Genomic DNA, 26,947 nt, shown 5'->3' on the forward strand with positions numbered 1-26,947 from the left:
ATTTGACTATAAACAAAATTCTTTCAGCAGCACATAAATGTTAAAAATGACATGTGCAAAGACCCACGCACACACATACACACTGACCCTGTGTCTCGTAAAAGAGAAGAATAGATTATTTACTCGCTTCAGTTTCACCCCAAGAGACAGATTTAAAAAGACTTTACTTCGGTCACGGGCCGTGGAAGAGGAGGAGGAGGAGGAGGAGGACCACAATGTGGAGGGGGAGGAAGGGAGAAAAGGATGCTGCTGGTGGGTGTTCCCATCATCGGGGAGAGATGTAGGAGAGGTTAACTGTGGAAAGTTGAGGGGTTCAGTTTGAGGTTCTGCTCCTGTGATCCTCTGGGGAAGAAACTGGGGAAGTTGTGTGTGTGCAGATCTGAAAAGGGCAGGAGACCAGTAAATCACTCAAGAGGGAAAGAAGAGATACTGCACTGAGCGAAGAGGATGGTGTGAATGAGCGTGATGAAAGAGAAAAGAGAGAGCAAAATAGAGAGAGAGAGGAAAAGAGTGATGACAGGGAGGAAGAGAGGAGAGTAGGAGGTAGAGAGGGGAAGCGAGGGGTTAACAGCAAAAAAGAGAGAGGTAGCAGGGGAGTGGTAAGAGTTCAGGGCAATGAGATTTCAATCTGCTGGAGAAAGGAGGAAACAAAATAAAAAGAAAGAAAAAAAAAGGGACATTAAAGGACACAGTTTATATAGAGAAAGGAAAGAATATGTAGAAAAGAGAGTGAAAGTGGGACGAGAGAAAGAAAGAAACAGGAGTTAAAGTAAGAAAAGGAGAAAGGGGGATTATAGAGGCAGATATACTGTTTGTAAAAAGGAAATAGCAAAGAAGAAAAGAGAAAGAAGGTGGAGAAAAGGAAAAGGAGAAAGAGTGAGCTGTCGAGCCCCTGATGAGAAAGCCATGCAGCTGAGCGAACACATTCCCCGTCCAGGAATGAGAAGGATGGAGGGAGGAGAGGCTCCCGTGAATACCTCCGTGTGACTAATGTCTTTTTCACACATTTTACCTCCATCCATCCATCATCGTGTCCACCTCCTGCTCTCCTGTTAAAACAACAGCCCGTCGTGACAGCAAATACTGGAGGACTGCTGTAACTGTTCTCCTTTTATGTAATCGGATTTATGTATGCTACTCTACTTCACCTTATTTAAATCTACAGCTGCACGTCAGAGGAATAAATCAAGATCCTTGTTTTGTTTTGTTTTTAGTGACAGTTGACAGCTGGCCATTGCTGGCCGATGATGTGAAGTCTTTGTCTCTGAATTTTGTGAAGTTTGAGACCCTGTAGGAAGGCTGCCACTTCTCTGTGAAGCCATTGTGTTTACTGTTGCTCATACTAACTACATACATAGATACATATAAAACAAAGGCTAAATTAGGATTAAAGCCATATGTCACTCAAATTGTAAACATCCATCACATTTACAGATTAACTTCCAGGGTCAACTCTGACCTACTGTACTTGACGTATTTTTTTTATTTTATTTTAATTCTACTCAAACTGTTGTGGCTTGTTTACAACCAGTCTCAACACCTGAACACTCGTATCCCAGTTGGTTGTCTTTGTAGTGATGTAGCCATGTTTTGTCATGATGTTATAATCTATGGAAAGATCTCCATGACTACTGTGTGAAAAGAAGTTGTAACAAGCTGGAATTATCCTTTAAGCTTTGACAAAGTTGCTCTGGGGGTAGAGTGGGTCACCCAAAACATGTTTTCATTTCTATAAACATGCTGCAGATTGTTATTAAAAGCTCCATGGCGACTAAAATCTTACTTAAACATCGGATTACTCTTGACATCATCTACTGCTTTTGCCTCCCATCCATGTCTCCACAATCTGCTTCACATACATTGTTTTTTTAACTCCTTAAACTCCTTCTCCACTAGACAACATATTCTTCCCCTGTGACCACATCCCGACTTCTCTTCCCCTTCCTTCTACACAAACCACCAAAAGCTGACAAAAAACAACAGAGAATTCTACAACTGTTTATTAAATCCCTTTTCTCACAAGGGCAAATTAAAGGTCTCCATACTCAATGTCTGGCATCAGGCTGTGATAAGACACACATTAAATGTTTATATTTGAGGTGTGTTTACACGTTTCTAATCTTTATGAGACTATTCTTCCAGATAAGCCTCTATCAGGCACATTGTTCAAATCAAACCACCCTTTGTCCTTCCTTTAAATCCGTCTTAAACTACAGGACGTGGCCTGAGGTGAGCTGTTTTCTGACGATTGTCCGTACAATTGGCTTTTGTCTGTTAGGACACTTCGTTCGCTACATGGTGGCCTTATGTGTTTTTAGTACTATATTTGGAGGGTATTGTTTTAACCCAAAGGGAGTAATGAGAAGCCAAACAGAGATGTACAGTATGCTCTGAACCTTTCTAACTCCTACACGCCTCCTGCTTCCAACTCTCTATCCTCCTGTTTGTCTTTCTTTGTGCTACTCTCCTATTTGGCCATATTTCTTCCCCTTTCTCTTCTCAGGCTGACTCCCTTAAATTCCATCCTCCCTCATTCCCTCCCTTCTTCTCCTCTTACCTACCTTCCTTCCTTCCTCTCTTTCTCCTCCTCCTCACCCCTATTTGTTCTCCCCTCTTTCCCAGTCAGTCCTGAACCTACTCCTTCACCCCCTCTGTTTTTCTAGTGTGCAGTTACACAGTAGACCGGCTACTGAGCGGTCAAGGTCACGCCTGATTTCATGTCTTGACACGACATCTCAGTTGATATTAGCTTGGCTTTGTGTTTGCTCTCTGTGGATTCCATTGTTGTCTGAGTTAAAATGTCAATATTTTAGCTAAACTATTATAAACTTCTTAAAGGTCAAAGAAAAACGTGTGTTAGATACCATATTCGGAGGCTGCTTTGGTTCTGAAAATAGTGTTGAAAATGAGAGGTGTGTGGCTGTAAAGAGATGGTGGAGATGTCAGGAGAATGGTCATTACAAGAGGTCATCTTAACCTTAATCCTTCTCTAAAAATGCCTCTGTCGTTGCTTTGTTGATGCAGCCAGCCATACTTTGTGAAGCCACACATTTTGTGCATTAATCTGGTTATGGACACGTCCAGGCGATTAATAGTTGCAGTCATTTTTCAAGCAGAAATACTGAAAAAGTGCAAATCATTCTCTGGTTTAAGCTTCTTCAAATTGAGGTTTTGCTGCTTTTCTTTGTCATAAATTGTTGTAAACTGAACTGAAGTTTTGGGTTTTGAACAAAAAAAGATATTTAAAGAAGGCACTTTGGGCTCTGGGAGGTTTTAATGAGCATTTTTTCCCTTTTTTTATTATTTAATTGATTAAACTATGAATCTTAAAGCAATCATTAGTTGCAATTCTATATAACCTGAACCTGAATACAGGCTGGTATCTGGAATTTAATGCAAAGTTTTGTCTACCAAAGTGGGTCAGAATGACCTATTACGGGAAAGATCTGAACAGAGTGAACACTCATGAGACTACAGTAACCACTACTCAGTGAGTACCGGCTACCCAACTGGATTTTGCTGCTGCTGGAAACTAAAAACACAACCACTTTTTGTAAGAAAATGTGAAACGTTTCATTAGCTGGTTGTTGTGGTTTCCTACTTTGTGTAATTACTCTGAAGAGGGAGTAGAGTACTGGAGGGATAGTAAAAATATATATTTATATCATATAATCTCAATAACTCTCCTTTTGCTCTTCCACCATTAAGGTCCACCCAAGGTGTCAGAGCGGGTGGCCCACCGGCAGAGCATCCGTCTGGGTCGCACCATGAAGCTGCCCTGCCCCGTGGAGGGCGACCCCCCGCCGCTCATCATGTGGACCAAAGATGGCCGCAACATCCACAGTGGCTGGACGCGGTTCAGGGTGTTGCAGCACGCTCTGCGTATTAAAGAGGTGGAGACTGAGGACGCCGGGACTTACATCTGTAAGGCCACCAACGGGTTTGGCAGCGTGAACATCAACTACACACTCATCGTTATAGGTAAGTGATTTGTAAAAACAGACTTGATGTGTTACTTAAGAGCTATTAAATGACATTTTCCCCCCCAAAAAAACTTGGCATAAATGTACCAATGTCATCTCTTACACTGATGACTCCAACTTCTTTTGGAGGAAGACTTGTGATTGTACAGGAAAACTACATGATTCTTTTGTTGAAGTAGTGTAGAGTTGTGATTTTTGTTTTTTGCGAGAGTGTTTATGAGTGTGTTTGTATGATGACAGACCCATAAAAACCAGCCATGCATGAGCAAAGCACAAGATTTTGCTCTTTTATTTCTCTCATCCTCTCTGGCTTTCTTCCCTTTAATTTAACTTTGCATTTGGTCTTCTGTACTCGCATCTTCCAGTCTTTCTTTTTCTTTGTTATTCGCTTTTCTTGTTTGCTTCCATTGACTCTGCTGTGTGTGTTTCTAGGATATAATTAGCCAGGTTAGGTTGGTGGGGCCATTATACAGTTCTTCAGACAATGAAGCACTGCTTTTGTTTTGAGGTTTTATGCTTGTGTGTTTGTGACCACAATTGTTGTGCTTGTGTGTTCCTGTATGATTATGAATGAAAGTTTGTTAAAGAAGAAGCTTTTGTTTCTCCCCCAGTTGTGTCTGTGTGGAGGACGTTGCGTCAGTGTAGTATGGAATGTCACGTCTGTCTCAGTTTTGATGTCTCCATAAAAGACACATTGTTCTTTTTCTACACAATCATTTTCCAACTTTGCGTCCTGAAAGTTGAGTCGGTTGTCAGTGTGTCTGGGTGTGTACATCTTCATGTGTTTATCGCAGTTGTACAGACTGTGAGTTGTCATGTGGTGGCTGCAGTCTGTGACCCTGTGGATCTGTGGATCTGGATACAGGTGTGTTTCTTTCTATACTGAGACTCAAATAGCCGCTTCCCTCAACTCATGTCCATGTAAACAAAATACCTGATGATAAGACAGTGTGTCAGTGCACATTTAGACATGCAAGTTAGTGTGTGTCTGTGTGTGTGCATCCATGTTTGTCTACATGCCATTCTGTGTGTGTGTGTGTGTGTGTGTGTGTGTGTGTGTGTGTGTGTGTGTGTGTCAGGTTCCAGCGTTCCAGAGAATCTGACTAAACCATCTCTCTCTGACCAGCGTCAGCACTTCAAAGACGGGCTCGAGTACAATGCTCCGATACAGATATTACCAGACGATATTTTCGGAGTTTGAATGATTGTAGATGATAGATGATGTTTACAGTTTGTTAATACATTTTGGAATCAGTCGAACAAGATTCTTGCACCAAAGTGGGAAACTTAAAAGACTGCTGGCAGAAAACTGAATGGCGTTAGGGATAACCAGTGAAGTTGTTGTTGTTGTTGTTTATAAAACTGTTAAGAGTTTTAAAGAAATCTTTATTTCTGAGAGTTAATGATTTGAGACCAATTAACAAACAGTTATAAAAAGGAGTCTATGTTGGTTTTACATATTATTGTCGCTTAAACTACATTCATGAAACAGCTGATTTTACCCCCATTAATCCCTGAAATTACATTTTGTGTTTCTGTCAAGTTTGCATTCCAATTTTTCATGCTTGCTGGAACAATAAATTGGTATTTTGGCAGTAAATAAAATCCTTTTATTCTCCAGTAATCATTATCGGTATGTGATCCAAAGCTGTATCGGTCTTGACCTGAACTTCAAAGGCGAGCTGGCATACAGAGGGGGGGCAGCAGCTGCCACTGAGGTCATCCAAGCAGACAGCTGCTGTGTGTGTGTGTGTGTGTGTGTGTGTGTGTGTGTGTCTCTCTCTCTCTCTCTCTCATTCACTGTCCCTTTCATTCACTTTCACATTCACGTGCACACACACACACACACGCTTCCGAAACAATGGATTGGGTGAACCCACTCGAGCAAAGCAGGAGTCATTTAAGTTAGTGTCTTTTAATCTCATGTTAAAGTCCACTTGGTAGATGTTCTGGAGTTCAATCGTATCATGCAATCTTTCTTAGCATATGGAGTTTGCTGAGTGACAGATGTCAGATTTGAGATGTTTAAATGTAGATTTGTCTGAGTTCTCGTCCTTAAACTCAACTTTTTTTGAGTCTACACTTCAATGCCACCTGGGCAAACTCCATCTGCTGAGGAAGATTGTCTGATATGATCAAAAGCTACTAAATAGACGAGAGATTGTGACGTAAACGGCTGTTTCCAAGATCAAGAATGAACTTTGAAAGTCAATATAGAAGTACTAGAAGAACCATAAAGTGCTTAGTGGTTCGCTTAAAATCCAACACAGTCTGCAGACAACGTAACAAAACTTTTGCATATAAGCCACATCATATCCCCGGCAAACTGGAATCAAGAAAATTGTCACCAAAAACAAAATTCACATGCTGTACAAGCATAACATGGCGACGTTACTCAAATGGTACCCAGAGATACTTCCTGCTCTACCAGGTTAACCTTCAAAGATGACCCCTCCCTGTAATTCAAGCCAGGAATCATGCCACAGCATCTCCTTAGAGCGGCAGTTAGCGTGGAAAGCAGTGTTTTCATAGCTGGAACAATCTGCATAGGCAATGATGTTCAACAGTTTGGGGGGGGGGGGGGGGGGGGGGGGGTAGATGGATGCAATGCTGCAGTTGTCTCTGTCTAAGAAGTGATGGCCCGTGTTCATCAGCGTATATTATATGAAAATGCTAACACTGTAGTTTTGTTTTCTGCTGCTCTGTTCAGTGTTTTCCCTCCTCGCCTCCTCCCGTCTCTCCTCCTCCTCTCTGCTTTCATCTCCTCTCCTCTCCTGTGTGGTCCTGCTGTAATTATTCTATAACCGCTCAGTTTCACAGTAATGAGCCCACACCTGTGTCTTATTGTCTTTCCCTCTCAATTTCTAACCCAAAGTATCTTTAACACCTTTTTCCTATTAGCACTCAATCTCAACGCTCATTCCTCCTTCCTCAGTTCGGCCGGCTCATTTTTCTCCGACCACGTCTTAATTTGTATCAATATTTTCACAGTTTCCCATTTTCCCGGACGTAATAGCATTTGATTGCCGTAAAACATCCACTGTGCCGCTGCCCGGTGGTTGGAAGTGATGGAGAGGCGTTTTGTGAAGGCAGGCTTTTGTTGGCGGGGGAAATTAGAAGATTCCTTGAAGTGTTTGTTCTTTTATTGTGTGTAGGTTGGCAAATGTTTGCGCGAGTAAATATATGTGTGTGTGTGTGTGTGTGTAAACGTGCTTGTTTATCTGAGGGGTTGTGTATGCATGCGTTGGTGTGTGCAGATTTATGGGACCACCAGTAAAGTGAAACTGAGAAAGATATTTTTTCTGCTCAACAAACCTCAATGTCCTTCAAAAAGTGGACGCCAGGAGAGCTCTTGTTTCTTCCTCCCACTCTCTTTCTTTTTCTCTCTCTCTCTCTGCTGTCTGTCTCTCCTACTTGCTTGTATGAAATTCTGATATTGTTTCCCTCCTCCCAGAGGAGTGAATGATAGAAGATTTATAGTTTCAAACCAGATGTGATGACAATGGGAGCGTGTCTGGAGCAGAGTGGGGAGACCGTGCGTAAGAAGGAAGGAAGGAAGGAAGGAAGGAAGCGGTTTGGAGTCGTGTATGTGAGTGTGTTAGTGTGTGTTTTAGTGCACACTGAGAGTGTGTGTTTGTATGCGGGTCCATTGATATAAGTGACAGGTGTGATGATTTACGGTGATAAGAGCTCTGCCATAGCAGCTGGCATCTGGTCATAAAAGGCAGAGAAAAATATCAAACGTAGACGTGTTTGAACGTGTTTTAATAAATGAGCTTGTGTGTGATTTATGTTCATCAAGCGGCAGATTCATAATGAATATTGAAATAAGAAAAATTGAGGCGCAAGAGGAAACAAATGGAAAATATACCCAAAACAAGACTTGAAAGAGGATTGTTTTAGAAAAATGGTTCTGTTCTACATTTTCTCAAATTAAGGTCTGCGGTTTTACGTCAGGATTAGTTCACCAACTGCCAAAGTCAACTAAAATCTATTATCACTTAATACAGGCTGACATCCTGACGTCACACAGCTCAGCCCTGTGCGTCATGACAATTTAATGTGATGTTGCACGCAGACTAAAAGGTTTCAATTGTCTACTTTTATTTCACAATGAGCATCCAGTTCTTTGAAAGCAAGTCACGTTCCCTCATTCAGATTTATGCTCTCTCAGTTTAACTGTATCGCATGTGTGAGACTGCAGCTGTCTTCCGGCCAAAAACACATCAGATCAGGTTGCCGACCAACATCATCTCTCTATCCCTCAGTTCCTCCGCCCTGATACCTTCCTCTGTTTTTGTGCTCTCAAATTTCGGAGTTTTTAATTGAGATATCTGGTGCCTCGTCTGGAGAGGATGTAGAGGTGGCCAAGGTTTGCAGCCTAATTGGTATGAGTCATACAGTCATTGCACAGTGCCTAAAAACAATCTCAAATAACCCAGCCTCTTTCACACACACGCACACACACACACCCTCGCCCACCTACTTACAAACACACCAGGGCAGCTGTGCCTGTCTTGCTGTATTTTACTGAATGTGTGTGTGTGTGTGTTGTGGATTTAGTGTTTTTACCGCCAAATTCTTCTGCTCAGGTTACACACAGCGCTTTCTCACTAATGGCAGAAAAATGCATGGAGTGAACCTGGAGATGCAGCTCGCTGGTTTGCGGGAACTGCTCAGTTGGTGTTCAGTTGAGGGTTTTTTGGGGGTCTCAATCATGATTTACATAACATGAAAAAGATTTTATTTCAGAATGGAGCCCAGAAATCATTGAGTGGTTAAGTAGACCAGTGGCTCCCAAAACTCTTCTACTGCTCCAACAGCTGCTGTTTCTGACTGCTGTAGGTTTTCTAATACAGTGATTTCAATGTTTATTTCTTTTCCTTCGATATGCTTAAAAATGTAGTTAATGTATTTGTTCTGTATTTATTTTTGTTGTGAAACATTCTTATAAATGTGTGATTAAACATTTTTGCAGCACCTTTGGCCTGTCCTTAAGGCCTTAAGTCATCACAGTCGTTTCGTGCTGCTGTGCATCAGATCTGTTCAGTTCAGGTTGGTCCTCCTGTTGTAACAACATGCCGCCCTTACAGCGACGTAGACAAAGCCGTTACTCCGGAAATCAGGGTGGCACTGTGGAGAACAGAGATATGAACATGATGGTGTGTGTGTGTGTATGCTCATATGAAAAAGCATGGGGGTATTGTTGAGTTACAGGCAGAGAAAGAACGGAGTCGAGTTTCAAAATCTGTTTTCCACCTTGTTGTTGTGTCCAGCTGGGACAAACACACTCATGCTGATGCACAGAGATATACGTCCTGTATCTTTGTGCATGTTCAAATCAACAAGACAGGACAGGAAAACATTCAGTAATTTTTCCATGCACACACATCGCAGACAGATGTGAACAAACACACACAATCACACACTCCTCAGGGGCCCTGGCCTCCATTTCACGGCTGTCTGTCCCACATCCTCTCGTTCTGCCTCGTTTCACTTCCAGCAAAGAGACGGAAAGAAGATGGGCAGGAGGGAGACGCAGAGAAAAGAAAAGAATAAAGCTTCTGTTTTCTTTCTTGGCTTCAGTCTGAAGACGTCTGGAGAACAAAAAAGAATAGTAATGAAAGTTGTGGAAATCCATGTCCCAACAGGTTGAGATGTCACGCTTAAATCCAAAACATTGTAGGTGTATCTACTGTATCTATAGAAATTTCGTCGAGAGCAAAGAAAGGAAACACTTTACAGTATCTCCACACTGACTGCTTGACAGATATGTGGAAACACTGAGCATTTAGCATCCAAGATATGTAGAAACAACAAAATACAGAGGATGCCAATGGAAACAAATGTTTACAGGAAGTGATTTGTGTTGTAAAAAGCAATAATGACACAGTCCCTAAAAGGTTTATTAATTTGCAACATCTCCTTGTCACCTTTTCTCAGACGTGTCTCTCTCTTTGTCCTCTCTCTTTCCCACATCAACTCTGTCTTCTTCTTCTTCTCTTTCTCCTGAGGTCGTATTCCTGCCGCTCCACCAGCCGATAGAAGACGTCTTTTCTCTCGAGCGTCTTTCAGCTCCCTTCATTCTTCCCCCTTCTGTTTGCCTTCATGCTCCATTTATACTTGTGTATGTGCATTTATGTGTGTGTGTGAGTAAGTGAGTATGGCTTGCTTCAACTGATTGTATGCCAAGTCAAGCTCTCATAGGCCCCTAATGGGTCTTAAATACCCTCTGCAAGCTTTAACTTCAATTCTCCGTACGAGATGCCATCTGTCAGTCAGCGGGCCTTTGTCTCGAGGCCCGAGCAGTGAGTCAGTCTGAAGAGGAAATCCACCCTAAAACAGAAGTGATGCACACGTTTTCTATGATTTTGGAGAGTTTAAAGTGGTCTTGTCTCTCACTGAAGCCTGAAATCTTTTCAATTCAGCTTCCTGAATTACATTCCCTCTCTAAAATCTACCATCTCCTCTCACTCGAGTGTGCTCAGTCAGATTTACTGTGAACACAACATATCAACCAGCGAAAGCTGTTCACGTCTGTTTCCACTTTTTCCCACTGGGCACCACCTGTGTAGTTTTGAATTAATCAACAAAATTAGACATGGAAGCAGCAACAAGTTACGCGCATCGATTCTTCATTGTAACAAAAACATGTTCGTATTGTCCTCCTCATATCCACTTCATCCTGCTACCTACTCCTCGTTCTGTCTCTTCCTTCACCTCCATCCTTTGTAAATTCAGTTTTTGGGGTTGAATTTGCCTTTAATTTAATCTGCCAGCTGTTCTCAAAGTCTAAAGCAAACGTGTTTTCACTCTGGGTTTCCACAGCAACTCTCTCCTAGCTAATATGAGGTGTAACTTTACCTCTCTCTGTGTGTTTTGGCATAGCGGGCATCCTTTGAGTGAAAAAATACAAGTATATTAAGTACAAATGTAGCAGAATTTAACACGGGCCATTTGGTGCACTATTACTCATATCATGAAGTACTCTTTGTCCCCAAATATGAGTAAAAAATGTGAAGTGAAACTGAATATTTGAGGATGTGGGCTGCTTTAAAGTGTCTCAGTTCCTCAGTTTGTTTAATGTAATTAAGACCGAACTCCTCAGTGTGAGTCCAACAGTAACAAAAGATGGGAGACGAGGGGGAGGAAAGAGAAAATCATTGGTGATAACTAGGCGAGAGTGACGAGTGGAGATGTTGCTCTGCACCTTAGAAATATTGTAAACACTGATTACCAGAATATTAATTAGTTCTTAAAATAGTACATATGAATATTAGACATTAATGGCAAATGCTGATCAGTTACGAGCAGGTCACCCCTCAATAATACTAAATGTGTCGATAACATCAATTATCAAAAAGCTGCTTTAAGCTGGCATTACATTTCTGGCCATATAGTTCCTGATTTAAATCAAAATTTTGTTGTTTTAGAACATTTTATTTTGGTTCTTGTATGTCTCCTTCTGTTTAGACAACATTTAACATTTGGGAAACATGTTTTGTTTGTTGAGTAAAGAAAAGGGGATTTGTAGAAAAAAGCAAGTTGTCAAATAAAGTACTGTTTTTGTATCCATACTGAAAGTCAGATGTCATATTGGCACTAGAATCTATACGTTCAAAGATACTGAACCCAAGTTACCGTGAGCCAAAGTGAAATCTTAAAATGGGACTACTAACCTGCAAAAGAAAAAAAAGTATGAGAATTGAGTAAAATAAAGAAAAGAAAAACAATCTTGGGATCTGTAAAGCTGTATCAAGGTTGGTGTTAGTGCTTAATTAATGATGAATACCGTTCATTTTTAACTAATCACTTTTTGCAATGAGGTAAGTGAAGAAGCGCGTAAACGTGAGGTAGTGATCGAGCAGGGAGAGTTCAGACATGTGAAAGGCATCAACAAATCCTCTCAAGGAGGCACTCACTGCTCTTAAAGTGGTGCTTATAGGAGATGTGTCCTGCAACCCCCCCACCCACTTAACAACCACCCACCACCAGCCCAAGACCCCACCCCACCTCCAACTGAAAGGAAACGAGGTGCTTCAGCATCCTTCACTGCATAACTCCCGGTCCCCCACACGCAACAACGATGACTCCACATTCTCACGCACAAATGATTGGGAGGAGGAAGAAGTGGAGGGGGGGGGCGATGCAAGAAGAGGAGAGGAGGGATTAAGAAAGAGGAGGAGGAGGCAGGGAGCACGGCAGATGGAGGAACGCGGTCAAAACCTCATCAAACACCCAATCACCAACAGGAATGGGCAGATAAATCGATATAGAAAGCCAATTTTTAGGCCAGTATCAATATTTGAAAGTTAAATACATTTCTGATAGCTATGTGTTGGCCATTAATAGTTTTTTTTTTAACATAACAAACAAACAGAAGAAAACATTTAATTTGGATAGTACTGTAGAGAATTGTGACCAAGACAGATACAAAGCAGGATATTTTACAGTTGAAAAATACTGAAATTTCAATAGATCGATAGATAGATAGGATGGAATAAGGTGGTTGTAAAAGAGTAGGAATCGAAGGAAAAGGGATGGACTACAAGAGAAGTTAGAAGAAAAGGAGGAGTGAGACATTGAAGGGGAAGTCAGAAGAGACAGATGAGGAGAAAAAGAACAAGAGAGATTCAGAAACTATTAGAAGGAAAGAAGGAAGCAAAGGAGGTGTGAAAGGGTGAGTGTGGGTATTCGTGTCTGATCAGAGCAGTTAGCAGGGGAGCTGTGTACTTCTGAATAGACAGCTTAGTGGCCATTATGTGGTCCCGTTCACCATTGTTACTCTCAGGAGGTACCAGCACACACACACACACACTCATACACTCATGCAGACACACATAAACACACACACAAACACACCCTCTCTTCCTGTTTCTTTCTTTGATTTTACTTTATGTCTCCGTCACAGACATAGGCAGATGCATCCATGACTTAAACACCAAAAACACACACACACGCTATGCGCCCCCCCCCGTAACTCAATAATAGGCCAGTCTATTGACAGACCTGCTTGTTCGCTGAAGGAGTCTTTTCTCATTAGGGCTGGGATTTTGTCGCTGGCCCTGCAGGCTCTATTGTACCACTCAGAGCGGGTTATTATGCCCCCCCCCCCCCCCCCCCCCCCCCCACTCACTCCTGAATAGACCTGAGAGGAGTGGAGAGCCTACGAAGGACAGAACAGGGTCTGCAATTAGCAAAGACATGTTTGAAGAGAGGAGGGAGAGGGAAGAATGGAAGAATGAAAGAGAAAGAGAGAGCGGACCTGCGCTACAAAAAGGCTTCTTTTGAAGTTTTAGAAACTTTTGTCTGCTTTTTACTGCTTCGCTCTTGCGCCGTCATCAAAGCAAAATACTGGTTCTTCAACACGCAACGTCCCTCCTCCTCTTCCCTCTCTCTCCTTTTCTTTTCTTTTCTCTCCTGTTCTCCTCTCGTTCATTACTCCTCTCCCCGAGAATGCATTTGTGTCAGCGCTGAAAAGCCCTATATCTTCTGCAGCCGCTTTGATGTCTTAATGACGACGTGAAGAGCGAATTATGCTCAGAGACCCCCCCCCATTTTAGTCTCCTTTTGTCACTCTTCAGATTCCAGCAGTTACATCTGGCTTGTCTGATCTCACCTCACTGACAACAAGCAGGCGGGATGCAACGGGGACAATGTGCGCGTAGTGAGCGACAGAGAAATCAGAATAAAGCAGCAGGCATGGAGAAAAAAACTTGTTATCAAGCGGTTTATCACAGTTTCAGCTATGTATCCCAAAGCCAGTGTTTTATCTGCATTTGATAAAGCCTTGTTGCGGATCCAATGTTTTCTTGTCATGTGGTTGTAGAAGGCAGGTAGACTAAACTCGTTTTTTAAAGCTGCCACAGTGCCATATCTCAGCTCCAGGAAGTCTGATAAAATGCTTTTTATCAGTTGTATTTTTAAACATTTAACATAGCTGAGGTGAAAAAGGCAGACTGATTACAGAAAATGACTGCTGACTGAAATATCTTATGAAATTATATGTAATTTGAAACAGACAATGTCTCAAGAAATGAGGCCTAACAGAGCCGTCAGGTGTGTGTGTGTCTGCATGTACTTACTTGCATAATGTCGTTGCATTCCACTGCATTATATTTCACATAAATGCATGCACAATATGTTTTTGCTGTGTGAATGTGTGTGTAGTTTTTCCCCCATGGTTCTTAAGCAAACACAGCAATGGTTGTTCGGCGCCTCTGCTATCAGCCTGCAGTTTGATCAGTGTGACAGCATGCTGAAAACTGATACACACAAACACACACACACACGCACACACACGCACACTCTCTGTGGCCATACCCGTAATCTCTTCTCTACGTTCCTCTGTTTTGACTCTATGTTGCATTTGTTTATAAGCGTATATACTACATTTTTTGATTTCTTTTTATGTCTAAATTTCTGAATATTGATTTAATTCTGCGCACATCCCTTTGTGGCTCATTCTGTATCAATCACATTAAATTCACCTTTTGAATTCCCTTTTCAAAAGCTTTTGAGCTTTTATGAGATTGTCCACGCTTTCATTCAAGGATGACGTCTGTAGACACTTTCTCTGTATGCCAGCGTTGCTTTGACAGGCGTTTTGCGGCGCTTCACGCCAACATTCGTTGGATCTCTCTGCTGTAACTCTACTTGGGCCACAGACCAAAGCTCTCACAACAAGTGGAAAGAGAAGTAAGAAGACAGGAAGGGAGAGCGGAGGATGTGTAGATGCTGTCAGACACGTCGTTAAACGATGACATCAAGCCGCAGAGTTAAGGCCCCGTCAGCCCACACAGTCCCTTTTCCTCCTACTGTACTGCTGCTGCTTTTCTGCATCTATCCATCTGAGACTCTGAGCATGTGGTATCTTCACTGCCTCTGTGCCGCAAACTAAAAAATATGACATTGTTTTTGCTGTAAAAAGTGTTTTTCTTAATGTATCCAATAGGGATTTGAAAGGATTTTCTAAACCTAAAGGGCGTGAAATCCCCTTGACCTGTAGATGACCTTGTGGTGAAGAGATTTTCACCTGGCAGCAGCAGTGTGTGCTGCTTATTTACACAAGTACACTTCTGACCACATGAGCATACTGCAAACAACTGCCTGATGCATTGCGTTTCTTACCCAGTCTAAACTTGGAGCAGGCATGTACACATACGCTCCTTGACTACAAGACCACACATTTGCAAATATCTGCCCTTCTGAAATGTTCTCTAGCAAAACACTGACTAGTGGAGTGGACAAGCAGCGAGACAGCATCCCACTGGGTGCAGATAAAAAGTTGCATTATTATTAATCCACAAACAGCTCTGAGCAAATGAGTGTGGAACAAAGCAGGCACCGGGGTGAGTCATGTTGAAACGTCGCCCAGCGGCGCATCAAGATGAGTGGGGAAGTTTTACATTGTTGTAAAAAGTTGTTCATCAAAGACGGTCTGTCAGCATGTAGCCTCACACAGCAGAGTGTGCCAGCATCTTTGAAGTTAAACTAGACAACCGCGTATTCTCAACACACACACACATGAAACTAAACACGTACACGAGGGCCTGTAAACACATGTTGGCACACTTGTGAGCACGCATGCAGATCTATGCAGAAGCAATCACACACGTAAGTATGTGCAAAGCAAACAAGCTCATGCGCGCGCTTGTGTACATGCATATGACATAGCCACACTTAAGAGGTCCAGTAGTTGCTTTGAAGTGTGACTTGTTTTAAGGTCTCTCCGACATTCCTGCAGGGATCACAGTGGAGTTTAGTGCTCGGCACTGAGAAAAGCAGCGGTAGTCAGAGCTGGGTCATACATAGGAGCCACTCATAATTTAAGTGCAGTATTTTCCTAAGAATAACTCATATAAAAGAATAATCGCATCAGGATGACACCTTCATATCTCGAGAAACATATAAATATAATGTAAACCTGACCTTCCCCCGCAGGTGAATCCTCTAATGCTTGAAATCAGTATGTATTATAATTTCTTTCTACTTTACAACTGCAAATATTGCCTAATTGAATTGACTGTGTTGTTTTAGTTTAGTTGTTTTTACTTTTTTAAGGGCTTTTTATTTAGAAGTTGTTTGTTGTTTTATCGTTAATGAATTGTCGTGGTTTAACGGAAAAGGGAGTTAATTGGAATCTGACTGTAGAAGCCAAATGAAAGAACATCAGGAATCATGGATGGATAATCAGTAATAAAGAGCAGATGACTCTTGTGGGAATAGTGAAGTAGGTGAGATTTAAGAGGGAGAGCTTGTGCAGTTTGTAGGAAAGTAGAAATGTTCTTTTCAGTCCTCTCCACCTCAGGTGGCCCCACTGCGATCGTAAAAACTACTAAAGTACTAATGAGTAGATATTTAACTGGAGTATAATTTGATACATGAAGCGCGGGGTGGGCGAGGGAGAAAATGATTGAGAGTTCAAAGTCCTGAGCCGAGGCCGGCGGTGTGTGTTTCAAAGGCGGCGCGTGGCGATGGATGTGAGAGATTTGTTAATTCAGCAAAGCAAAGCGCCGCCTTGATGTTTACTAGAGTTACACAGGCACCAGCTGGAGCAGCACACACACACACACACACAGTATTTAATTTACAGTACACACACAAATGCATTTGGATGTGAAAGACAGTGCACGTGTCATCGCATGCACTCATACATGCAGGCAGATGCACTAATACACACTTAGGCAGTCAATAGAAAATACACATTGCAAACACATGCAGATACCTGCTCATTCACACACACACACACACACACACTTAACGGCGCACACACATTCAATAACAGAAACAACAAAGACAGAAGTACAAGCAGATACATGCACATATACATAAAAATGAATACAAATAAAGATAAACCCACATACATGATTTACGCGTACAAATACTTTACGCACAAATACACATTGCATTCAGGGACAAAGACACATCTTCATTAAATTAGCCAATTACAGCCCAGGATGTTTGAACAATGATATATGGGAGCCATGAGCACATTAGTAAGTTGTTTTACCGTCCATCATCCTTAAGGAATTACTGTAACATTTCTGCCTCCTGTTGTGCAGTGGACCCTCACACAGGAGAGAGGCTACACTTTGCTGATGGGGACATCGTCTATTTTTGGGATATGACAGTAGTTTTTACAAGCCAGGATGGTTTGAGGTTGGAGCAAATTACTAAATATATCCGACTTGCTGCATCTTAAACAGACAGTGCACCTTCTGCATCCCTTCAGAACATAACACACACTGGCTGTTAAAAGTCTTGGTTTGCACTCCCGAGACCTTTGTGACTAATTTTAGAGGCCTTAAAAAGTAAAACTGTCCAATATTTTGAAAGAAAAAACAAAGATTTGAACTGAAACTCTTTTCTTAATTCATATCCTTTTCGTCATCTTGCAGCCTCACAGAGTTTTTTTCGTGTGGTTCATCCCTCAGATAGTTTTTCATGGCATGGATTGCTATCATGAAGCTGACATAAGTGGACACAAGTAACTGGTGTTGTTTAGGGTGTAAGGAGAGTGTTTTAAGGAGAATGAGTCCATACATTTTGGGTTTTTTTAAACTTTGGTGATAGAATCTTTTAACATTGTTTTAGGGAACATTGTGTAATGCACACCTGGTGCGTAGGAGAAATGAAGTCATGCAAAAGAAGGTAGTGAACTCCTGCACACTGTCAGCTCTGAGTGGATTGAGAACATAAGGTTTTGGTCATTGACCTTCATCATATTATGAATTACAAATTACACAGATGTTGGCATTCCTTGCTTGTCTCATTTTATGTGTTTTATCATGATGATGTAATTGTCTCAGGTGTTTGTGATTTGACTTTTTTAAGTGGTGGTTACCATCTGTGGCTTGAGTATAAAAAGGCTGTTTCATGTGAGTTTAATATGTGACAAAGGTCTATGACAGAAACCACCTTATTAAACAGCCCCCCTCGGCTTTACTGAGTTTCAACTCATTGTTCCACTCTTCAACATAGTGGAGCATTTCCCCCAGGTGGAGACCAAACACTGAGCTAAAACAGAGTGAATATTGGACTTACATTCATCAGGTGGACACAAACACGACTCCAAATAAATGATAATGTTGCTCCGTAACTGCTGGATGTCGCAACTTGTTTCCGCTGCCCCCAAGTGATCGAAAATATCATTAATCATTATTGCAGGTAACATTTTTTTAGGGTGAAAATTTCCTATAAAATATCTGCATCGTTAATTTAGAGCATCTCCTTTGGGTCACACAAGACCATCTGCAGCTCTTCACTGTCTTTCGAGTTTGCATTCATGCCTTTGACTTTTTACAGCATCTGCGTAACCTACGTATTCTGTGACACCCACTCTGTTTCCACCTCTGTGATCTCAGAGCCCCCCTGTGAGCAGCGGAAGTGAAGTAATTCAGTAATTCCACTGAATCATTTCTGTCCTTGACTGGATCGCCTCCATCATGTTAATCTGCTGGGTGGAGGGTTCAAGACTTTAGGCTGCAGCTGCATGTGCATAGTGTCCATATCGTCTCCATTTTAGGCGAATTTCAGTCTGTGTTCCACAATTGACCCTGCTGCTCCACCAACGAAGTGTGAACAGTGATGTTAAACAGCTACGTGAATGAGCACACACACTGCACATGCATATGAAAAAGAGGCGGAAGACAAGGAGGCTACTTTACTTTTATACTGACGCTTGAAAAATAAAATGAAACAGATTCTTTTGTTTTACAAACACACACACACACACACACGTGTATATATCAACACACAGAAAACTTGATCCCTAACTGTATGTTTTCAGAACTCATAAACGCCATCACTGTGAGACGTTTATGAGCGAGTGTGTGGAACCACTTGTGCCTCGTGCCTGTATGTTATTTCATCGCTCTGTTGATATTTTACGCTCTGACACAGTCCATGTTCAGCGTTGGAGGAGGCCAGGGTGCTTCGCTCACCGTTGGTTTTCTCAACATTTTTCATGTCATAACCAAACCCAGGCCTTGTTGTTAACCTAAACCTGACCGCCAAGGCTAAATGGCCCGTGCCTGGCCGCAGCGTCTGAAAATATACCAGAGTTGAATCTAGGAGTCACTCTGCTGGAAAATGGATCTGGACTTATTAACGCCCCATAAAAATGTGGCGTGTTAATCACATATTGTGTATTTGGATAATATCAGATGGAGATTGAATGGGGCAGGATTTGTGCTTTGTCAGCTGGAAGCGACACAGTTGAACTCTCTCTTCCTTCCCCTCACTGCTACAGTGAGACAGCGGTTGCAAGAAGGTTCACTGAAACATTTGGAGTCAGAATCAATATATAATGTGGTACTTTATTGATCCCTGGTGGAAAAATGTCCTTATTTTTGCCTCTTTGCAGTGAGGCCAGGATCAGCAGAGGGAAAGCAGATAGGGATTTGGTTTCTCTCTCAAGGATACCTGAAGGAAAATCTGCCCTAAAAGTGAAAAAAGAAAACCTGTCAGTGATATACAGTACATTTCTTGGTGCATTTTGTTCAACGGTGCTAAAAGGTTTTCTCCTGTGGATAACTGGCCAGATGTAGACTTTATGTTTCCTACAGCGGAGTGTGGTCGCTACAGTAAGAATCTGTTAGCAATCTAAAGGTATAAAGGTTAGTCTTCCCAACATTTAGACTGTTTGAGTCTCTTCTGCCCTCACTCTGCTGCAGGTGGACAGCTGGACAACAAGCGAAACACACGTCCAGTAAAGGTTGAAAACAGGAGTTGGTTTTGAAACTGTGACAATAGTATTGGATATAACAACAACTTCAGTGATTACGATTTAGAAAAAGAGAAAAAGATGAGATACTATAAACAAGAGTTAGACCAGTGCAGTAACAGGATAACTGGATTCACAAAGTATAAACTACATTACAAGCAACCAAGTGGGGATAGCGGCAATGCCTATCTTAAGTGAATACAGCATAAAATCACAGATGTGTCCTCATTTAATCCAAGTAAGTGTGCATGTCAGCATCATCATAAGTTATGTTGTCTCCTTCCCGGTTGGAGTAACAATCAAGCCACTCAGAGGTTTGGAGGAAGGATTTGCAGGTTGATGTTGATTTGACTGCTCCTAGCAACTACAAAAGTGTTTGGACGAGAGCACTAACTACATTTAGGCACTGCAAAACACAATGTGAATTAACATAGAAAAGGACATGATTAGGGTGCGAAGGGAGAGAGCAGTACAATATAATACAGCTGTACAGTGGATCTATAAAAGTCGCAGTGCTGAGGGGTCTGGAACTATTTTCAGCCTGTAGGGGTGGTAGATTTTACTTCCTGGAACAGAATTTTATTGCTAGCAGTTTTAGCCAAAACTCGGCTCCCTGGCTTAAATTAGGTACCTGGAAGCGTTAGCTTATTGAGGATTTTGTCAAGAGGAACTGGAAACTTTGGGGGCTTTGCTGTTCTCAATGGCATTTTGTTTTTGTTATTCAACACTCAAACTACTGCCTGACCTTCATCCTAAGCCAATTGTACTCTCAAGGAGAAAATTAACAGTTACATTGTTGAGGAGTGAAACACCAGAGAAGCAGATGTTTTGAGCTGTGATCCTATTAATATTTACTACTTTTGCCACAAAAACTGCTGTTTTATCTATAAGGACGCTGTGTGCGTGTAGTTTGTAGCTTCCTGGTCAAACACACCAGTAGTCATCTGCTGTCCATCTTCATCATCTTCAGCTACACTAAAGGGTAGACACATACGAATACATACAAGAAAAAGACACAGAGAAAGACAAGCTGACGTAGTGACTGACACAAAGATGAACATGTAAGCTGAGTTTTTACCTTCTGCTGTTATTAAAAGATAAAGACAGGAAGTTGAAGATGATTACTTGAGTGAGTCAACCTTTATGGGTTAAACAGGTTACACAAGGGAAATCTATTTAATGGTATCTGATAGGTCTTTCTTGTGGAAAAAAAGCGTCAGTGTGGACAAACAGAAAAGTATGCGATGGCTGTGAAGATGGCAGCAAAAACAGCATTAGAAGTGAGGTGGTTAGTTTACCCTTATCATTATTATTATTGATGTCATATTTTCCCAATCTAGTGTCGGACTTTAAGATAATTTTTGTCCTCACATGCGTCATCAAGGCTTGTTGCACACATAGAAAACATAGCTTCAAAGGAAGCCGCTGCCAGAGTTGGAGAGAATTTCTGGTGAGCACAATGTCAGTGGTTTGACGGATCAATCAATCTGTCTCTCTCTCTCTGTCGCCAAACACGCCTGGCACTGACCAAATGCACACACACATTCTCACACACACACACACACACACACACTGAAGGTTATCCCAAGAGTGGAAAACAGCGCCTCTTCCTCCTCAAAGTATGATGCTACATTATTTTTCCTCTAAATGTGTGTGTGTGTGTGTGTGTGTGTGTGTGTGTGTGTGTGTGTGTGTGTGTGGACAGAGTGGAAACAGCAGGTCGCTTTTTTCATGGTCATACAGTCACCCTCCTCCCTCATGCAGCTACTCATACCTTACACACACACACATATATACACACACACTCACAAACACAGGTGGCTGTAATTAGTATGTTGAGCCCATTCATGGCACAAGATCAAACTGCGCTCTGCTCGGCTTCAGGAAATACAGAGCTCTGCTTAGAGTTAGACACACACACACACTTATACACACACAGATGCATACACCTTCACTCTTTATTTCTCTTGTTCTCTCTCTAACGTGAGGCTGGCGTACAAAAGGTTTCCCCTAAAAACTGTTTTTGTTTAGTCTGCAAGTGAAACAGCGCTCTGTTTGACTTTGCCGTAGAAACGTACACACTCAGTGTTTACTTCTGCAGGGGGAGAACACAGACAGCGAAGGTGGAGAGCAGGGGATTATGGGTTAGATAAGCCTGGACTGTTCAACATCTCCAATCTAATTTAAGAATATACACAGTTGGTTTTTGCTGCAGCGGTAAGCAGAACTTACACAGCCGGACCAGCTGGGCACAAGGTTATAAAAGCAGTAATAATGCTGCTGGAGGAAAAGCTTGTAGCTCCGAGTGGTCAGCTCTTCATATTGATGACCAGGCATGTTTCTCTGTGTGTATTCAAAATCAAAAGTATTTAAACACAAAAGAATGAGAGCGAGAATCCGCACAGTGACTATTGTTTAATTTGGCAATCTTTTCACAATCAAAGTCTTGGTCAGGTTTTTTTTATGCTGGTGAAGACCAGAAAACACTTGGGAGCTTGAAACATTCATTTTGAACACTACCTCCCTCTTTTCTATTTCTATGTATGCTGTTTGTCCTCCATCTGTATTTTACTGGGGTTGGATCTGCATCCACTCATTTTGTATTGGTTTTACTATATGACCAGTATATATATACTTTTTTTTTTTAAACTGTCTCATAGCGTGTCATTGGAGCTACGCCGGAGCAGCAACCATATTTTTCTGTTGAGGAATTCACATCCTTCATTAAAAAATCCTGGGGAGAAGGAATGTCTGTCCACTTTGATATGTGCTGTGTGTTTGTGATTGACTTATTAGTCGTGATTGATCAGCTGTAGATATTAGTCTTTGTCAAAGAGGTTATATTTTGTGCTTTGCGTCAGTTTGTCAGGTATTTAGCACAGTGTTTCAAAAACCTACTGAACCAACGTCAATGAAATTTGGTGGAACATTTGGCCATGGGTCGGTGGAAGAACACGATCTCAATCTACAGACTTCCATTCACTTTTGTCAGCTATCCAAAGCTTTTCTGCATCGCAACAAAGCTGCAGGGAATTGTAATATGACTTCAAACCTTTAATGCTTCTTATGCAACACTGCCTCGGCTGTTAGGGCTTGGAACAAACTCGGGTTCTGTCAGACCAGCAGACAGCTAACCTAATTCAATTGTGATTTAAACATTGCACATTTTGTTCCACTAAAAAACGTTTAAGGACTGATATGAATCGATGAGGAAAACCTTTTTGGATCCAGTGACTTTGGAAAAACTGAAACTAGTAAGACTTCAAGTCAAGTGCACTACTGATCAAAATTGTCAGCCATAGTTACAGGTCTTTCTTTAGAAACCTGTTAAAAGGCACATTTTAGTCACCAAGTGTTTATTGTGCATTATCCAACAAAACCTGAATGTCAGATTTTTGGATTTCAGTATACTGTACATATACGAAACTGACACACTCACTTAGTTCTTAACCTAAACCTGCAAAGCGAGGAATAAGACCCATGTAGTAACACACACACACACACACACACATCCTGTGCCTCCTTAAACTTGCCTTCACTCTGAAACTCTTGCCAGCAAAAAACCTTGGTTAATCAACCACATACCAAGATCACTATATGAAATAGTTTCTGTGTAAATATGTGTGTGTGTGTGTGTGTGTGTGTGAGTGTGTGCTCACACACACACATACACACAGGTTTGTACCAAATAGGTCAGAAAGCTGGAAGCTATTCCCGGCCGAACGTTGACGTGTGTTCATCATGTTTCAGAGGGCCTGCGGGAAATCTCATTTGTAAGTAACATCATAAAGTTGTGTGTGTGTGTGTGTGTGTGTGTGTGTGTGTGTGTGTGTGTGTGTGTGTGTGTGCTTCAGTGATATAATGAACATTGGGAAATGTCATCACCTCAAACACACGTCACCAATGTGATCACTGGCCACTAAATACTCCGGGCTTACACACACACAAGCTGTTAATCTGTCATGTAAGCCAGCGTTGTCGCTCATACAGAGGAGCAGTTAACTGTTAGTGTATGATTGTCTGTTCTGCGGTTACAGTTAATAAATCTCTCTCTGCACTTTTTCCTCTCCAACTCTGCCTTTTCATCTCTCTCCTGCTGCCTCTTGACCTCCTCTAAAAGTCAGTCAGTTCCCGTCTTGTTCCCTCTCTTTCTCCGTCGCAGCCGCTTTCAATGTCTCTCTCTCATGCTGTTAATGGATGACTGTGTAGCAGCACAAGCTATAATGATTTCCATAAGGCTACACAGCCTCTCCACAGGCGAGAGTGTAAATCACAGTGACGTGTGTGTGTGTGTGTGTGTGTGTGTGGAAAACGGGTGTGTGGAGTAGAGTACACGTGTGCACATGTGGACGTGTGTGTGCACAAACATCTCACTGTTTTCTCTTGGGAATATGACAACTAGCCATAGAGACTGTGACCTTCTCCTCTGGGCCATGTGTCAGAGCAATGGATGTATGTTTTTTTTGTCGTACATTTGCGTCTTGTTTTTGTGAAATGGCTTTTAAGAAGACAGTCCAATGGCCGAGTGATTAGAGGCGACAGGAAAAACTATTTTCTTGTGGGGAGTGACAAAGTTAAAATCACAGTAATATTGGGGTTGCAAATAATGATTATTTTTGTTGTCAATTAATCTTTTGCAGATTCATTCAGTTTAGAGGATTTAACCTTATCGATTAATGATCTAATCATTTCAGCCATAAATTATCCTCAAGCAGAAAAAGTTCATTCTTGTTTGAGAAAACATTCCCAACTCAGGGTCCACTCACTGCTTAACACAGTAGCTGTTATGATTTCATCAATATAACACTCTAAGGACTTCTCACCTTAAGACCTAACACATCCACCTCCATGACAACTGAGCTAATTCCATCTGTTGAAGATTGTTTGCTAAGGAAGCTCCAGAAAAAACGTAGTTCATTTGACCTGGAGTTTGGTTTGTTTAAATATTTTCCTTACTGTTAATAAATGTTCTGTATTATGACCCTGAACTGGCTGATTCACTGAAATATCATTAGTGTCTTGCAGATGCTTTGTCACTATAAAACATTTTATTCATTTATGTATTTTATGTTTTTGGTGAATGAAGAAAAGACTATTAATTTTCACATTGATATCCACGTCTGGTTTGGCTTGTTCTCAAGTTCATTAAACACCTACTGCCCACGGAGGATTACATGCTAATTATATATGAAACACGACCCACACTGCAGACAGAAAGTTTCCACAGAACGTCTGCAGTGTTACATTTTGGACATAAGTCTAACCATTTATTACAATGCCACTGTGTGTAATGTTGCAACTTGTGGCGACTAAATTCAAATAGGTATGTTTGGAACGTGGGGTCAAAATGCAGGACAACTGTGGTGTAATACTTTGTGAGAGAGAGAGAGAGAGAGAGTCAGACAAACAGAGAGGGAGAGATTTTGAATGTCTCTTTCTTTACCCACAAACAACAACCCCTCCAGTGAAGAAAATGTGTGTTATTCCAACAGCAGCAATAATGGGCTTATAACATACGAGAGAACCACATAACATGTGGTTTCATTGTTTCCAGAGTATCGTTGAACTGATGGAGTTATAATGACTGTGTGTTTTAGTAGGGGGTCAGCGCACTGACAGGCCAACAAACTGCTGAAGGACGAATGGTGTTTATTCTGCTGGTTGTTACAGTAGATGGGTTTGAAGGAGGATAGATCCTTGCGAAACAGTTTTGAAGGCTGGAGTTCCAAAGTTCATCTGTCTGACACCCAAATGCAACATTTATCATCTTATCCTGCTACCCAGACTTTTCTAAAACAGTAATTCAAGACTCTCTGCGGTACCTATCTCTGCACCTACCAGAGGTCACTGATTTGAATTGAGTTACTCTTCTTTCTCTTTTCAGTCACAGTGGCTATCAGTGCATCACTTCCTAAACTAAAGTAGCATTAAATAGTAATATTTAATAGTTTTTGTAAAACCTTTCATGTACAGGCTGAATATCGTTTTAATGAAGATTAGGTAAAGACAGGCATTCCTTTTTTTTTCAAAAAATTCAAAAAAACTATTTTACTTTAAACATGCATCAATATATCAACTCTGATTATTGTGATTACGACCCTCTTCTGGCAAGGTGGTAGTTTTTATTTACATTTTCTTGCTCTAAAAGTAGAAAAAAAGGAGAGTAGCAGAAAAAGATCCCAGTTTATAAACCAGCATGGATGAAAAGTGTTAACATGTACAATTCTGTGACAACTGGGCAAATTCTTTCTGCTGATGAAGATCATATGACACGATCGCAAAACTTCACATATGATTGAAAGCTTCAGCTACTAAACCTTGTGGTGAGATTGTTTTCTAAACTTTCCAAGGTCAACAATGAACTTTGAATCTCAGTGAAAGAATAAAGTCACTGTACAATAACTTATTTATCAGGTTAAAATTATTAAAATTAGAGCCAAAAGTCAAACTGCAATCTTATTTTATGCTATTTCTGATCACTTAAACAATATGCAGTTGCATTAAACTTCAACTTTGGTCAAAACTGTAATCCCCTGCAATATTTAAAGCAAGCTATTGTTGCTGAAGCAAAAATAAACCCAAAACATTTAACTGAACAATGCCTCTTCTTTCAATGTTATGTGAAACGTGTTCACTTGCGGTAGCTCCTGTCTGAATTATGAAGTGAAACATTAAATCTCTATGCAGTGTGAGGCAAGCTGTGCCTCTGTAAAGCCTGTAACTGTGACCATGGTCAGTTTTAGAGGACTAACAGTTGGTTTACTGGGTTTGTCAGATACACAAACCCACATCAGGCTGGTTTTGGCCCCCGATGCTGCAACAACCAGCGGTCAGTCGGAGCCGACACAGAAACATCTCTCTCCCTCACAGTCCACATATCCAGTGTCTCTATATTAAAACCTGGAAGGACATGACCCTTTATGAAAACACTGGACACACTCACACATAAAAACACACACACACTGGCCTGTTAGGACTCATATTTCTGAGCGTGCTCATGTCCAATTTCTGCCTTTTCTCTACAGACCTAAAAGTAAGTACATGAAGGGGTTACACAAATACACACACACACACTCACACAGGGGTACCGAGCCAGTGAATGTGTGAAATGTAGCACCCCTCTAGATCAAAAGAGAGGGGAATGAAAAGAAATTGTCGTGACGCGATCCGCTACAGAGAAGACTTATCACTCTGTTGGAGTTGTTGGAACTACAGAAACTCAGTAAACTCACGGTTG

The 26,947-nt window shown here is 41.4% G+C and overlaps 1 protein-coding gene across 1 annotated transcript in view; it reads left to right on the top strand.

Annotated features, from left to right (window-relative positions):
• Window positions 1-26,947, top strand: part of fgfrl1a (fibroblast growth factor receptor like 1a) — a 57,940-nt gene that overhangs the window by 19,568 nt on the left and 11,425 nt on the right. Inside the window, exon 2 of the mRNA XM_070913508.1 lies at window positions 3,709-3,981. Within this exon, the coding sequence (XP_070769609.1) occupies window positions 3,709-3,981 (273 nt within the window). The remainder of the gene's footprint in view (window positions 1-3,708; window positions 3,982-26,947) is intronic.

This window comes from Enoplosus armatus, chromosome 10, assembly GCF_043641665.1.
Source record: "Enoplosus armatus isolate fEnoArm2 chromosome 10, fEnoArm2.hap1, whole genome shotgun sequence".
NCBI classification, from domain to species: domain Eukaryota; kingdom Metazoa; phylum Chordata; class Actinopteri; order Centrarchiformes; family Enoplosidae; genus Enoplosus; species Enoplosus armatus.